Here is a 14,419-nt window from a genome sequence, read left to right as displayed (position 1 = left end):
ATTCGCCTTGCATGACCGCACATAAAGTTGTAAACCCTGCCGTCCCTCGCCGCTACAAGGCCGCTGACATGCCGTATGGTCGACACTCACTGTTAAAAATTGCAAGGTTGTACTGTACGTAGGAATCGGTGGTAGAGTTGCCACCTGGACAGTTTTCTCTCATGGTGCCGACTATTGTCATATTCCGCCATGTCGTCAAAGTCTGTAATGATGGCGTTTTGAGCCAGTCAGAGAGGCCTAGCAGCCCTCTGGATCAATCGGAGCTGGCAAGATGGAAAATTCGACCAGTGCCTCCTCTATATTAAGCATAGAGGAGGCACTTATTCGACATTAGAAAATATTAGTGCGTCCGGTATTCCGGCAAGCGCGGTCGGTTTGCCAGATAAGTGGAGGCATAAGCGTGAGAGGCCAGATTGGTGGCGCCAGCTGGTGGTGCAAAACTGAACTACACAAACACAAAGCTAATTACTATATTCTGCTTAGCTGCTGGTGTAAATTCTCGAAAGCGGCGTAATTGTGTTCACAATTACGCCTCTGCCGTATATTTGCACCAGCAGCGAAGCGGAATATAGCAGGTTACTGCAATTTTAGCACTGTGTTTGTCTGGCTGATCTCTACGCCGCTAGGCGGGTGCACCGCTCCAGCCACTCACGTTTACGTCCCCGCCCATCCGGCAATCCGCCCAAACCACCCAGTTTGCCGGAATAGCGGACAAGCTAAATGGAGGCTTACGAAAAGGGTTCTACTCAAATTGAGGACGACGCAACGAGCTATGGAAAGAAGAATGATAGGTGTAACGTTAAGGGATAAGAAAAGAGCAGATTGGGTGAGGGAACAAACGCGAGTTAATGACATCTTAGTTGAAATCAAGAAAAAGAAATGGGCATGGGCCGGACATGTAATGAGGAGGGAAGATAACCGATGGTCATTAAGGGTTACGGACTGGATCCCAAGGGAAGGGAAGCGTAGCAGGGGGCGGCAGAAAGTTAGGTGGGCGGATGAGATTAAGAAGTTTGCAGGCATGGCATGGCCACAATTAGTACATGACCGGGGTTGTTGGAGAAGTATGGGAGAGGCCTTTGCCCTACAGTGGGCGTAACCAGGCTGATGATGATGATGATAAATGACCCTATTATGGCGACGTATGAGATGCCACCCCGAATCCGCTGCATCTCCCTGGGTTATCAGAAACAACTCCTGGGATCAGTGAGTTTTTTGCACCAGCGCCTTCGATAGCACTGCCTACGGATCCGCTCGCGTTACAAACGGCATTAATAACCTTGCGATGACATAATGTGCACTATAGTAGGATACAACTTAAGAAAACAGCAGTTGGCAACCAAGGCACACGGACCGCGCGGGGTTGTGATAAGACTCGTCCTCACTTGCGCGTTAGCACCACCACTGCGCGTTAGCGGTCGCGGAGAGCGGCGGGCAGGCGAGCGTTCTCGCCATGGTTCTCGCCCTCTCTTGAGATGCCTCGAGAGCCCGCGAGAATTGTCGCATGTTTTGACACCACCTAATCTAAGTTTTGTTGGTTTCAGTCGTTGTTGCTGGCGAGAGCATTGACCTCACCGCCCACGTGACGACTTCGGCGCTTGTGATTGGTGATTGGCTCGCTCGGGTTTGCGGAAACGCGGTGCCGCGAAAAAATGGGTTCGGGATCCATCCTCGCGGGGGCAGATAATTCTTGCCGCGAACGCGCCTTTACGCGCGCTTATTTCCGCAAGTAAGGACGCACCTTTAGTCTGCTAGCCAATCACAGAAGCAAACGAAGTTGTCGTCAAGCAACGTTTTCAAAATGGCGTCGTACTTGATACCTCCGAAGCGTCTGCTGTTCTTGAAGAATCTTTTCATCGGCGGAAGCGATGAGGTGCGCAACAGACATTGGGCAAGGTGTATGGAGTCTGAGCATTTCACTCTTCAAAAGTCCACGGTACAGTTCATTTCACTGGTGAGTCCGTTTTACTCATGAAACTTTAACGCCAACTGAAGTGAAACTTGGCAGTAAATAGTTGCAGCGAAGCATGCGTTTTATTTCAGTTCAAAGAAGAATTAGGCTTTCACCAGTCCGCTATTGTAGAAAAGTGAAAACGTATAAAATTACGCGCTTATAATCTTATTTTTGTGGTAACCACGTTTTTTAGGTAATATGGAAAGTTTGAAGTACGAACTATTTGCAGCCTCGCGGAGGAACAGTGGCTGGTGGTTATGAGGGCATGGGCGGGGCTTCACTGCAGACTCGGCCCAGATTACGGCATGAGACCGACGGACGCCAATCCTGGGTGAAGAGGCAAGTAAAGCTTCGGAAAATCGGTCGTACGTTATAATTTAAACGCTGTAGCCAGGGCCCCCCCTTTTTTTTTCTTCGCGCGGATAATGTCCTGTACGCGAGGGTATATGTACTCTGAGAGATGCTGGTGGGAGCGAAGGGATCGTGGCTCGCTTGGGGTGGAATCAACGCCTGGAGCGGACACCTTGCGGCCGAAGAAGATCCACAAGCATTCGTTGTTCACAAGTGGCCTTCCCTCCCAAGTATCCGCTGTGCGCCGTGCAACTCCGCTAATCCGACGCAAACCGGCCCATTTAGCATAACACAGTCCATGAGCAACCCAAGAGCGGCGTCCCCCTGTGCTGCTATATGCAGCTTTCGGCGTATACCTGTCTCTTCTGTCGTGCAGCTGCCTGTCAGCCTGCTCCCGCTGGCGCTCCTGTTGGAGACGTAGCTGATTCTGGTGGAACTTCCTGTCTGTCTTGCGCTCCCACTCGCAGCGAAGGCCCACCATCTCCTCGTCGTGGAGCGACGATCGCACCGAGTCCCGGTAACATCCGCGCGGTGGCCACGCGCCGGCTTCGGCCCAGCAGTACAGCGGTTGGTGGCTGCTGCTCACCTGCAACAAACCACGCCGTCATCATACGCACGTGTGCATGCACGCCACCTTGTCATGTCATTTTAATCACTTGCATCTCAAGTAGCAAGCCTCGGATGCAGCAGGGCTCATATCAGATTGTCTAACTCAATTTATAAAGAGAAACTCTAAAGAATGTTCACATAGAACAGAAAGGACTTGTAGCAAATTCAGGCCCTTGTTGTGCAGCGCAGCAGTGCAGCGCTTTTAGTACAGACGTTCAGGAGCTCTCATTTTCTCTTCCGTCGTGACTATTTAATGATGTACGTTAAAGAAAAGAAAAACAAAACTATAATCATGGGGTCCGGTTGAGGAGTAATTGTGGCATTTCTGTGGATTCTTTTCTAGATCTTTTATCATTTTACCTTCCTTCAACTTTTGTTGCTTGGGGGAACAATTCTGTATGTCCAGAATTCTGGTACCTATATTGACTTACGGGTGGCTCCAGTGCTGAGCAACATTTTCTTGAGCTGGGTTGACCGTGAGCTTCAGTCAGACCTACTGGGCTTAGTTTCTTATCTGTTCCGCAATGTCGATTATTATTTGATTTTTATGAAGGGTTACGATGAACTATACCATGGATATGGTCAACATATTGAATTAAATTGTGGAGTTTTAGGCGCCAGAACCGCGATGTTATTATGAGGCACGCCGTAGTGAGGGACTCGGGATTAATTTTGACCACCTGGGGATCTTTAACGTGCCTTCAATGCACGGGACATGGACGTTTTTGCTGTGACGCCCCTATCGAAACGCGGCCGCGGCGGCCGAGATTCGATCCCGCGAACTCGTGCTTAGCAGTCCAACTTAGCCGAAGCTACCACGATGGTTTGATCAACGTTCTGAAGCATGTTCTGAAGGCATTGAAAGAAAGGGGCCGTGATTGCGCTTCACGTCCGAGGCGGCCGATGGATACATCGTTACAGTTTCTGGACCTTTCTTTAACTTTTCACGAAAATCATGTCCGTTTGAAGTATACGTACCAGTGGCGTAGCCAGAAATTTCGTTCGGGGGTGGGGGGTGGTGGGGGCTCACGTTGCAGCTTGGCCTCCTCCTTAAGAAGAAGCTTTAGCTCGGGTGCTCCTGTCTCAATACATGCAGAAGGCGAATTCGTTTTTCTCGGCAACCACAGCACCAAATTTGACGAGATTTGTTGCATTTAAAGGAAAACTTAAATTCTACTGACTTCTGGTTTGGATTTTTTCATTTATGTTGTCAATTTATTATTAACAATTAGCGAAAATCGCAAATTTTCAGCAAACGAAACTATCACGTTTAAACCTCTGTAACTCAACAATGAAAAATAATATCACAATTCTGTGAATCACATCTAATAGTACATCTACAGCGGACAAAATTGATATGTTACAAATGAATCTCAAATAATTTAGTATTATCGAAATACGGCTTTTGCAGAACCCTTGTGCGCCACGTACCCAATTCACGTTATATGCAAATTGACATACCAAATTTGTCCGCTTTGACTCTTATAATAGATGCCCTTTGAATAACCGCGATATCTGTTTTTAATCAAGAGCTATTAGTTTGTAAACGTCGTGCTTAAATTTTTTTCACACTTTCAAATTTTTCAAAATATTTTAAACATAATTCAGGCCCTAAATCGAGATTCCGCTTCCAATAGATACTAGTACTTAACTTTCTCTCTATAATTCAACAAATTTAATTAAAAGCGACCCAACAGTTAGCTCAGAAAAGCGTTTCTGCGTTCTACATGTATTTGAATAGGCCGCGTCGGAATTGGGCCCGAGCTAAAGCTTCCTCTTAAACAATTTGTCGAGGGATTAAATACATGAATAATAACTGCATTGCCATTGCCAAAAATGCTGCAAACAAGTTTTTGAACGCTACGCACTGTAAAAAGAAGTAATATTTGCATTCGGCCTCGTTTGTGCGTTTGTGAAGGCATGAAGGTATGTGTACGAATTCTGTGTGGTGCGACTTGCTTTCGCCTTTTCTATGTGTGTGTGTGTGTGTGTGTGTGTGTGTCACAGCGTTTGCAAAGATGAGCATCGCTGGCAGAAAGCTTGGGCCCTGATGAACCACGCCCTTTGGCACTGGCGTCGAGTATAAAGTTGCACTTTCTTGTGGCAGTCTATATCGATCAGACGGGCGTCGCATCAACGTACACTTGAAAGACCACCACGCTTCATTAAAGGGCACACCTAGCTTTCGTCTATGTAGCCACTATCGTACTTGTGGTTGTGTACCGTTTTTCGATAGTACCGCTGTCGTTATAAGGCACAGAGATCAGCGTATGCGTGAGACAGCTGAAGTTGACTGAAGCTTTTCACATTATAGGCATGGGCATGAATTCGCAGATCAGCCCTCATCACTCTAACGCAGGATGGATCCAACTTTTTGAATAATGTTTAATCACATGTTTGATGTATATGCAGTGCTGTTGTACAATGCAGGCACGTACGCAGGATTTTTTTTCGGGGGGGGGGGGGGGGCAACCCAATGTAACTTCTTTGCAAATAAGGGGGGGGGTACTTTACTAGTACAAATGTGGATAACGTCCACCATTCGCCATAAAAACGCGTATGCGATACATCTCTCCTTTACTTGGCAAACAAGGAACTACGTCAGATGGACTTGCGCAGGAAAGAAGCGCAGGAAGAACACTGCCAAGGACAAGTAAAGAAGCCAAAGAGTAAAATAAAGAATACTTTAGTAGAATACAGCTTAAAAAAAACAGCAGTTGGCAACCAAGGCACACAAACCGCGCGGGGTTGTGTTACTTCGCCAGCCAATCATAGGAGCAAACAAAATCGTCGCTATGCGGCCTTTTCAAGATGGCGTCGTACTTGATACCTCCGTAGCGTCTGCTGTTCTTGAAGAGTCTTTTCATCGGCGGAAGCAATCAGGTGTGCAACAGACATGGACAAAGTGTATGGAGTCTGAGCATTTCACTCTTCAAAAGTCTGCGATGCCGTTCATTTCACTGCTGAACCCGTTTCACTCATGAAATTTCACTGCAAACAAAAGTGAAACTTGACAATAAATAGTTGCAGCAAGGAAAGCATGTTATTTCAGTTCAATAAAGAATTAGGGTTTGGCCATTCCACTATAATAGGCGAGGCAAAAGGTACAAAATTACGCGCTAATAATTTTATTTTTGTGGTTACCGCCTTATTTGGGTAACAGAAAAGGTTTGAAGTGAGAATTATTTGCACCCTCCACTAGGAAGAGTGGCTGGCGGTTATGAGGGCGTGGGCGGGGCTTCACTGCATACTTAATTTGTATCCGACTATAGTAGCGTTTTTTTTAATTAGCTCTGGAAGAACTATAGAGAAATATATATTTGTGGAAGCGTCACAGTTCTTTTGGAATCCTTATTTATGCTCTACCAAGTGCCGCAAGCGACTCGTATTGTTATTTGGGAAGTTGCATAAGGATGCATGGCTGCCAGTCCAGTACAACCTCGTAGGCGTACTGCGCCCAGCGCGGAAGCTTAGAAAGACGCTTACATAAGCACAGCAGAGAAGTGGCTACGTCAGGCGGCTCGACTGATAACTGTAGAAGCGTCATTCAAAACACGGAATTGTTCTCCACTTACGGCGGCATTTTTTCTACTTCCTCTTTAGATAAAAAGATGTTGATCTATAAATATTTTCATAAACAACGGTTAAATTTGTTAACGTTCGCTTTTTCTTCCTGTTTGGCTGTCGCCTCGGTTGCCGACAATGCGTTCCTTTGTAGAACGCTTAATTTCTCAACGCCTTGGGACTCTTTTGTTTCTAGTTTGAAATATTGCACGAAAAGTGCTCTACAATTAGGCAAAAACCAAACGAGTTAACGGATGACATTCATGTTGCTTATGGATTTAACTGTTATTGCAGGGTTTGATGATAGACGCTGTTTCGCGTTTGTTTATTTATTTATTTATTTATTTATTTATTTATTTATTTATACTGCAGGCCAACTTACTGGCCCATGCAGGAGGAGCAATGCAGTTGACAAGGTAATGACAATGCAACAAAGATAATTATGATATATAAATATATATATATATATATAAACAGTGCATGAAAAGGATGCAGCCCATAGCCACGTTACAAAAATCAAAATGCTTGCCTTAGCACAGTAACTACAACAAAAAGAATCGCACATATGAATTTATGTGTGGATAGAAACGCTGTGCCAGACAACAATCGGGGACTAACCATAGCAAAATACAGGAAATTTCACATAGAAAACGAGAAAAAATAGTGAGAAATACTGCTTATGGTTGTGTTATTTTATGTGACAAATAGTTTTCCAACGCATTTGTGAAGTTCCCTGATTGAAGTACATCAACAGGGAGAGAATTCCATTCGTTTATAGTACGCGGATAAAAACTATTCATGTGAGATTTTGTTTTAGCACATAATGGCGTAAGGGAAAAGTTGCGTCTATGTCTTGGTTTTCGTGCATTAAGAGGCTTTATATAATGATGCATTTGAAGCCCGATTTTTCCATTTGTGATGCTATGTAAAAACTGGAGACGACTAACTTTACGCCTGTGTTCTAGTGAACTGATTTTATTCCTAAGCATTAGTAAGGACCGGGAATCCTCTCTTTTATGTTTTCCAAAGATAAATCTGACGGCCTTCCTTTGTACTCGTTCCAAATTCATGACGTCGTTTTTGGTATGAGGATCGCATACAACCGCTGCGTATTCAAGTTTCGATCGCGCGATGTGTTTGTTATATGCTAAAATTTTGGTGTCTACCGGTGCCTTTTTAAGTTTCCTTTTCAAACATCATAATTTGCGCAAAGCTGCTGAACATGTAAGGGAAATATGGTCTGACCAAGAGAATCTGTTAGTGAATGTGACGCCTAAGTATTTGTATTTTTCAACATCAGTTATATTTGGGTCGTTTAGAACATAAGAAAATATACTCGGTTCCTTTTTTCGTGTTACTCGCAGCAAGACTGTTTTATGTACATTTAATGCCATTCCCCAAAGTTTACACCAATCGGAAATTGCAATAACTGACTTCTGCAAGCATGCGTGATCGTTTCGTGAAGCTACCTTTTAAATATGACACAGTCATCCGCAAATAAATTAACATGCACATCATCGGGGATTTCGTCTATTATATCATTAATATAGGTCAAAAATAAAAGGGGTCCTAATACGCTGCCTTGCGGTACGCCCGAAGTTACCTGACGGACACCTGAGGAATATTTATTAATTTCTACGGACTGCTGCCTGTGTCGGAGATAGGCTTGGATCCATGATATACTATTTGATGGAAAACCAATGCACTGGAGCTTGTAGATTAATTTTCCGTGGGGTACATTATCGAACGCTTTACTAAAATCTAAAAAGAGCATGTCAACTTGTCCGGACGAGTCAAGTACTTCAGAGATTTCATGAACAACTGACACAAGCTGAGTTGAAGTCGATAATCCCTTTCCGAACCCGTGCTGTAGGGGATATAGAAAATTGCGATCTGTCAAATACTGACGAATAAAGCCTGCGACAATGTGTTCTGATAATTTGCTGCATGCGCTTGTTATAGAAACAGGACGATAATTGGACACTGTGAGGTGATCGCCCGTTTTATGAATTGGGACAAGTCTTGCCTTACTCCAGTCTGGTGGTACCTCTGCTAAATGTAATGATAATTTAACTTTTTCTTTGATTTTTTTTTAATTTTCACCTTATCTAACCCATATCGCGGGTATATGGTTCCGAGAATCTGTCAGCCTCACGGCGAGCCGTTACTCGAGGAAATAATGAAGCAAAAGGAAAAGTTAAACGCAATTGGCGTTTTCTCTGGCCGCAAATCGTTCCACGTGCATACAGACCAGCTAACCACGAACCGAATCCCTTTCTTGGTCCCTTGATCATTCTAAACGAAGAAGGTCGCACTAACGAAGCAACAGCGAAGCGCGTGACCGTCGAAAAGATGGTGACAACTGAATGCATCTCGAGTTAATCGCGTGGGCACCGAATCGATGAGGAAACTGGCCTTCACAACCCAAAAGATGCCGATAACTACCGCCATATTATTATTGTATATCTATAGCCTTGCACTCTGTTAAGCTTGTATCACTCAGGTGACCACAATGAGAGGTGTGTCCGTGTATACATGCAGTGTGCCGCACCAGCATACATCCCGATCCAGGCAACTAGCGAAGCTCTGAGGAAACACGTTCTGCTAGCTTTCATGCTCCTAAAATTTTCGCGGTGCGATTTTCTAAGCATTGTTTACCTGGCACCCGGACATAAAGCTTTACAAAATAAAGAAATGAAGAATAACTTGACTGGAAGGGCCGTTAACATGGATCAAACGAGCTGATGACGGTGGCCGCGAATATGCCATGATCAACCATGGACACATGTGACTCGCTGACTCTTAGGCCTCGAGTGGTGTCCGTGCAAGGGTCCGTCGCCGATTCGAGAGAGCTGAAAAACGTGCCACTACTCTCTTCAACATGAACTTCATTTTTCCAAAAGATGAAGCGCCAACAGAAAGCACACTAATGAAGAAAGAACAATGACAGGACAAGGCGCCTTGTCCTGTCATTGTTCTTTCTTCATTAGTGTGCTTGTCCTGTCATTGTTCTTTCTTCATTAGTGTGCTGTCTCGACTGGCGCTTCATCGTTTGAAAGCTATGAACCAACTAGCCCCACAACGTGTTCTACCGTAATGAACTTTATTTTCCGAAGTAATAAAGCGCGCGATGCGCGGTGTCGGCCACACAGCTTGCCGGCGAGATTAGGAAGCACGACGGGAGAGCCCATGGGTGTGGGCTCGCCCATGCTTCATGGAACATGTGTTCACATGTTAACTAGGGACGGTCGGCACACGGTAGGCATGGCTTTGGTTGCAGAACAAAAAATAACACACTTTCATATTCTTAGTCGGCACGTGCTGCTTTCATAATACACCATCGGTCAATAACTTCCACCAGGTCAACTTCCACCAGAAGCACGATATTCTTAGAACGGATTTGAACAGAATAACTTTATTGTGCGAGTATGAAGAAATACAGCTGACTTCGTCCATTCGCCGAGTAGATGACCGACTCCAATGCGATCTTTCGCTTATACTTCAGCTTTATCACGGTTGCCGAGTTCGTCTCCCTGCACTTACTGGAAATAAAATCTGAACATAAATGCGACGAAGTTGACGGCATCAAGTCTTTTTTGTTTACGCTGGCAATCCAGAGCCGCGCTTGTCTGCAACCGCAGCGGCGACTCGAGCCCACGCCCTTTGGAGGTAGTAGAACCCATTTGAAGATATGGGCGAACCGGCGATATCTCCCAGTTGGATTCCATTTCGCATCGTGAAGGCTGAGAGTCGAACCCACGACCTTTGGTGGGAGTTTAGAACCCACTTGGAGATATGATTCCATTTGGCATCGTGAAGGTTGAGAATCGGACCAACGCCCTTTGGTAGGAGTCAAACCCACTTGGAGATATGGGCGAACGGGTAATATATATCTCCTAGTTGGATTCCATTTGGCATCGTGAAGGTTGAGAGTCGAACCCACGACCTTTGGTGGGAGTCGAACCGCCTTGGAGACATGGGTGAACCGGCGATATCTCCAAGTTGAATTCCGATTGGCATCGCGAAGGTCGAGAGTCGAACTCACTTGAATATATGGGCGAACCGGCGATATCTTCCACTTGGATTCCATTTGGCATCGTGAAGGTTGAGAGTCGAACCCACACCCTTTGGTAGGAGTCAAACCCACTTGGATATATGGGCGAACGGGCAATATCGCCAAGTTGTATTTCGATTGTCATCGGGAAGGTCGAGAGCCTAACCGACGGCCTTTGTGGGGGGTAGAACCCACTTGGAGATATGGGCGAACCGGCAATATCTCCAAGTTGGATTCCGATTGTCATCGGGAAGGTCGAGAGTCTAACCCACGACCTTTGGTGGGAGTAGTAACCACTTGGAGATATGGGCGTACCGGCAATATCTCCAAGTAGGAATCCAATTGTCATCGCGTCGGTCGAGAGTCTAACCCACGACCTTTGATGGGAGTCGAACCCGCGACCTCTGGTGTTAATTAGGGCGAAGTTCATTAAGGCACAGTTAACTAAGCCTCTCGAATCCACTACCTATGGTGGGAGAAAACAAGTATAAGAAATAACAACGCATTAGAATGAAAATGTCAAGTAATGTTTGTGACGTGCCGTAGTGGCCGTCGGTTTCTATGTGTTCCGGGTCGCCGTAAGACGCAACCAGACACAGTGGAGACCAGGAAGGGACTCCCAAGCCCTTCCTCTTTATTTCGCAAGCCCTCCACCCGAGCGCGAGCTCGGCGCCGATCTTTCTTGTTTTCTCCGCGCCAAGGCGCGAGACACGTACGCACCAAGCATCGTCTGCTATTGCTCGTGACAATGTATGTCTCGTGAGTGGGCAGACTTTCGCCTTCATCCTCTTTAGCGTAGGCTAAAGTCAACATTATTTTTCAGCAGAATACAGCACAGTGGTAGCCCGTTGACCTTGAGTCGTCTGACATCGCAGCAATCACAGACGGAACACATTAGAGCCGCACCAATTCGCAATGACACTGCTACCGCACTGCTATCGTGCTGCTCTCAAGCATGCGTTCGGTGAACAAGGTCGGCTCCCGTCGGATGACGGCGAAAATGCATGCTGCTGGCCGAGCGACGGCCGCTCAATGGAAACGCACTTGCCGTGGTCGAGCGCTGCTGATGAGATGAAAAATGTCCTGCCGCTTCCTCGTCGCTAGTCACGATGGCGCTGCCCTTCTTCACCGAACGCACGCTTGAGAGCAGCACAACTGCGCAAACGCTCCGTCACGCGGCTTTTTTCGTATTTCGCAGGACCCGCCGCGTGGTTGCTCAGTGGCTATGGTGTTGGGCTGCTGAGCACGAGGTCGCGGGATCGAATCCCGGCCATGGCGGCCGCATTTAGTTGGGGGCGAAAACACCGGTGTACTTAGATTTAGGTGCACGTTAAAGAACCGCAGGTGGTCGAAATTTCCGGAGTCCTCCACTACGGAGTGCCTCATAATCAGGAAGTGGTTTTGATACGTAAAACCCCATAATTTAATTTTAATTTCGCGGGCTTTCTTTGCAGCCCGGAAAAAAAGGACTACGTGACGTGAAACGTATCGTAAAGGACACAACTCGATCGGTGGTTTGTGAAGGTGCTCTACAAATCTGCGCATCATACTTGGTGTCCTCCGCTAATTATTAAAAAGTTGAGTAATTAACTTAATTAATTAGTGAGTTATGGGGAAAACGAAACATTGTCTGAGTTACTATAGGCTATTGAGAATGGTATGCGTTCGGTTCAATTCGCTTCCGACGCGCTTTTAATTATTAAATTCTAGGCTCAAGTTGTGTGGGACACCCTGTATACGACGAAGAAAGAATGTTCAATCATAATCGTTCATCCACTTTGAGGTGGCACTGCTCAAATAACATTCTCGTAAGCCTTATGAGTTTTTCTGAATCCTGTTTCTATCGGCCTGCGGCGTGGTGCAGGTGTCTCAGTCGCTGCAGAAATCCAGTGCAAGTACCTTCATGGGCCTCGCCGGGCGCCGCACGGTTTTCAACAAGCAGTATAGTTCATCTGACGCAAAATGCCGAAGTGGGCGAGTTTGCTGGAAGCGAGAAGAGAGAGGCAGGAGAGGAAAGGCAAGGAGGTCAACAAGACTAGCCTCCGGTTTGCTAGTTTACACTGGGGGTAAGGGAAAGGGTAATAGTAATAGGAAAAGAGGAAGAGAGGGAGCACTGAGTGCACGTACGTGGGAGGGATGCACAGAGACACTATAAGCGGTCTCTCAAACCGGTGCACTTCAAGCAGTGTAATATATGTAGCGCACGAATCGCTTTTTGCGCCAGTGACGGGTGTGGCCACGGTCTGAGTGTCTTTGACTCAGAGAACGGTCTCGAGTCCGGTCGGTTTAAGGTTGCCCGCGGAGAGAGAGGTGTTGTATACGTCGTAGCGAGGACAGGCGCACAATAGGTGCTTGATGGTTTCGTTGCACCTACAGGAGTCGCACATTGGTCTGTCGGCCATTCGCATACGATAGGAGTGTGCTTTCGGGAACGCCGCTTTCAGCCACAAGCGGCACAGCGCGGCTTTGCCGATTCAGCCGTTCAACAGCCGAGGCACAACTTTCTCGCATAAAGCTTCAGCAGTAAAAAAAAAAAAATGGCTGTTGGCGACAGGCCACGGCTACGAACATAAGGGGCCTGCGCAAGGCAATATATATATAATAAATCTGTGCAAATGGCATCTGCTCTCTGACAGAGCTTTTAAATGGCCGCAGTTCGCTGCCGCACCAACTAATTCGGAAATATTCCTTCCCGCTCGTGCGCGACGCGAGTAGGAAGAAGGGCGCCGCATCGGCAAGGTCAGGTGCGACGGCGAGAGTGTCGACCGGTTCGTGCTGCTGACACGAGTCGAGACCGCAAAGCTACGCGAAGCTCCCGAGGCCGGCTGCTTGCTACAAGAGGCGCCCCGCTGCTTAGCCGTCACGAAGCTTGTCATCGATCATCGATCGCCCCGCGCGTACGCCCAACAAGCCGTTCGACGCGTCGGACAAAGGTCTCGCTGGCGGTACTGCGCCGTCATCGTGTCTACCGACTCGCATAGAGATGTCGCTGTTTCACGCAGTTTACTAAACAGTGTTCGTAAACTTTCTCCAGCGCTGTACTACGCGAATGGATGGATGGATGCAAAACTTTAAAGGGACACTAAAGCGAAACAATAAATCAGTTTAGACTGATAAAGCATTGTTTGAGAACTCTGAAGCCAGTCATTTCAAAATAATAATTTGATTATTAGATGAGAAAACGAAGGCCAAAGTATCAGTATCTGAATTTCGCGCCGAAACCCCGACGCCGGTACGTCAGTGTGACGTCAGGGATTCCAAAGTATGTTTTCGTATTTGGGCCGCGTTGACTGAGCAAAGGTTCCCGAAACTTGCCATGTTTAATATTTGGTTCCTTTAGAACACAATGTAGTCAATCTGTACCGCTATGTATAATTAGCAGGTCCTAGAAGATGCCATCAAAATCCAAGACGTCACAGCCCCCAGGTGCGGGAACTTAAGTAGGCGTCGCCACCCGTATTTCGTTCTTGCGCTTTTTCTGGCTTACCAAACGTCTTAGCGTTGTAAGAGTGGTGTTTTTGGTGTTGTAGAACGGCAATTTACTGATGCAGAAGAAATCATTTTTCACTTCAGTGTCCCTTTAATGAAGGTCCTGAGGTACGCTACTCAGCGCGCTGCGGGCCTACGCGAAGCGATCAATGGTCTCTTTGACCTATCGGTATAACAGCATCATCATCATCATCATCATCATCATCATCATCATCACCATCATCATTATTATTATTATTATTATTATTATTATTATTATTATTATTATTATTATTATTATTATTATTATTATTATTATTATTATTATTATTATTATTATTATATCAGAAGCAGGCTGGCCACCGGAAGGGGCACAATGCCTGCTGCCCTTCGGAAAAGGAGCGAACAGAAACATATAA

The 14,419-nt window shown here is 46.3% G+C and overlaps 1 protein-coding gene across 1 annotated transcript in view; it reads right to left on the bottom strand.

Annotated features, from left to right (window-relative positions):
* LOC142572258 (uncharacterized) overlaps positions 1–14,419 on the bottom strand; it is a 34,686-nt gene that overhangs the window by 3,133 nt on the left and 17,134 nt on the right. The window contains exon 2 of the mRNA XM_075681231.1: positions 2,662–2,891. Coding sequence (XP_075537346.1) covers positions 2,662–2,891 — 230 coding nt within the window. The remainder of the gene's footprint in view (positions 1–2,661; positions 2,892–14,419) is intronic.

The sequence above is a fragment of the Dermacentor variabilis genome, chromosome 2 (assembly GCF_050947875.1).
Source record: "Dermacentor variabilis isolate Ectoservices chromosome 2, ASM5094787v1, whole genome shotgun sequence".
Lineage (NCBI taxonomy): Eukaryota > Metazoa > Arthropoda > Arachnida > Ixodida > Ixodidae > Dermacentor > Dermacentor variabilis.
This window is presented reverse-complemented; position numbering and strand designations above follow the sequence as displayed.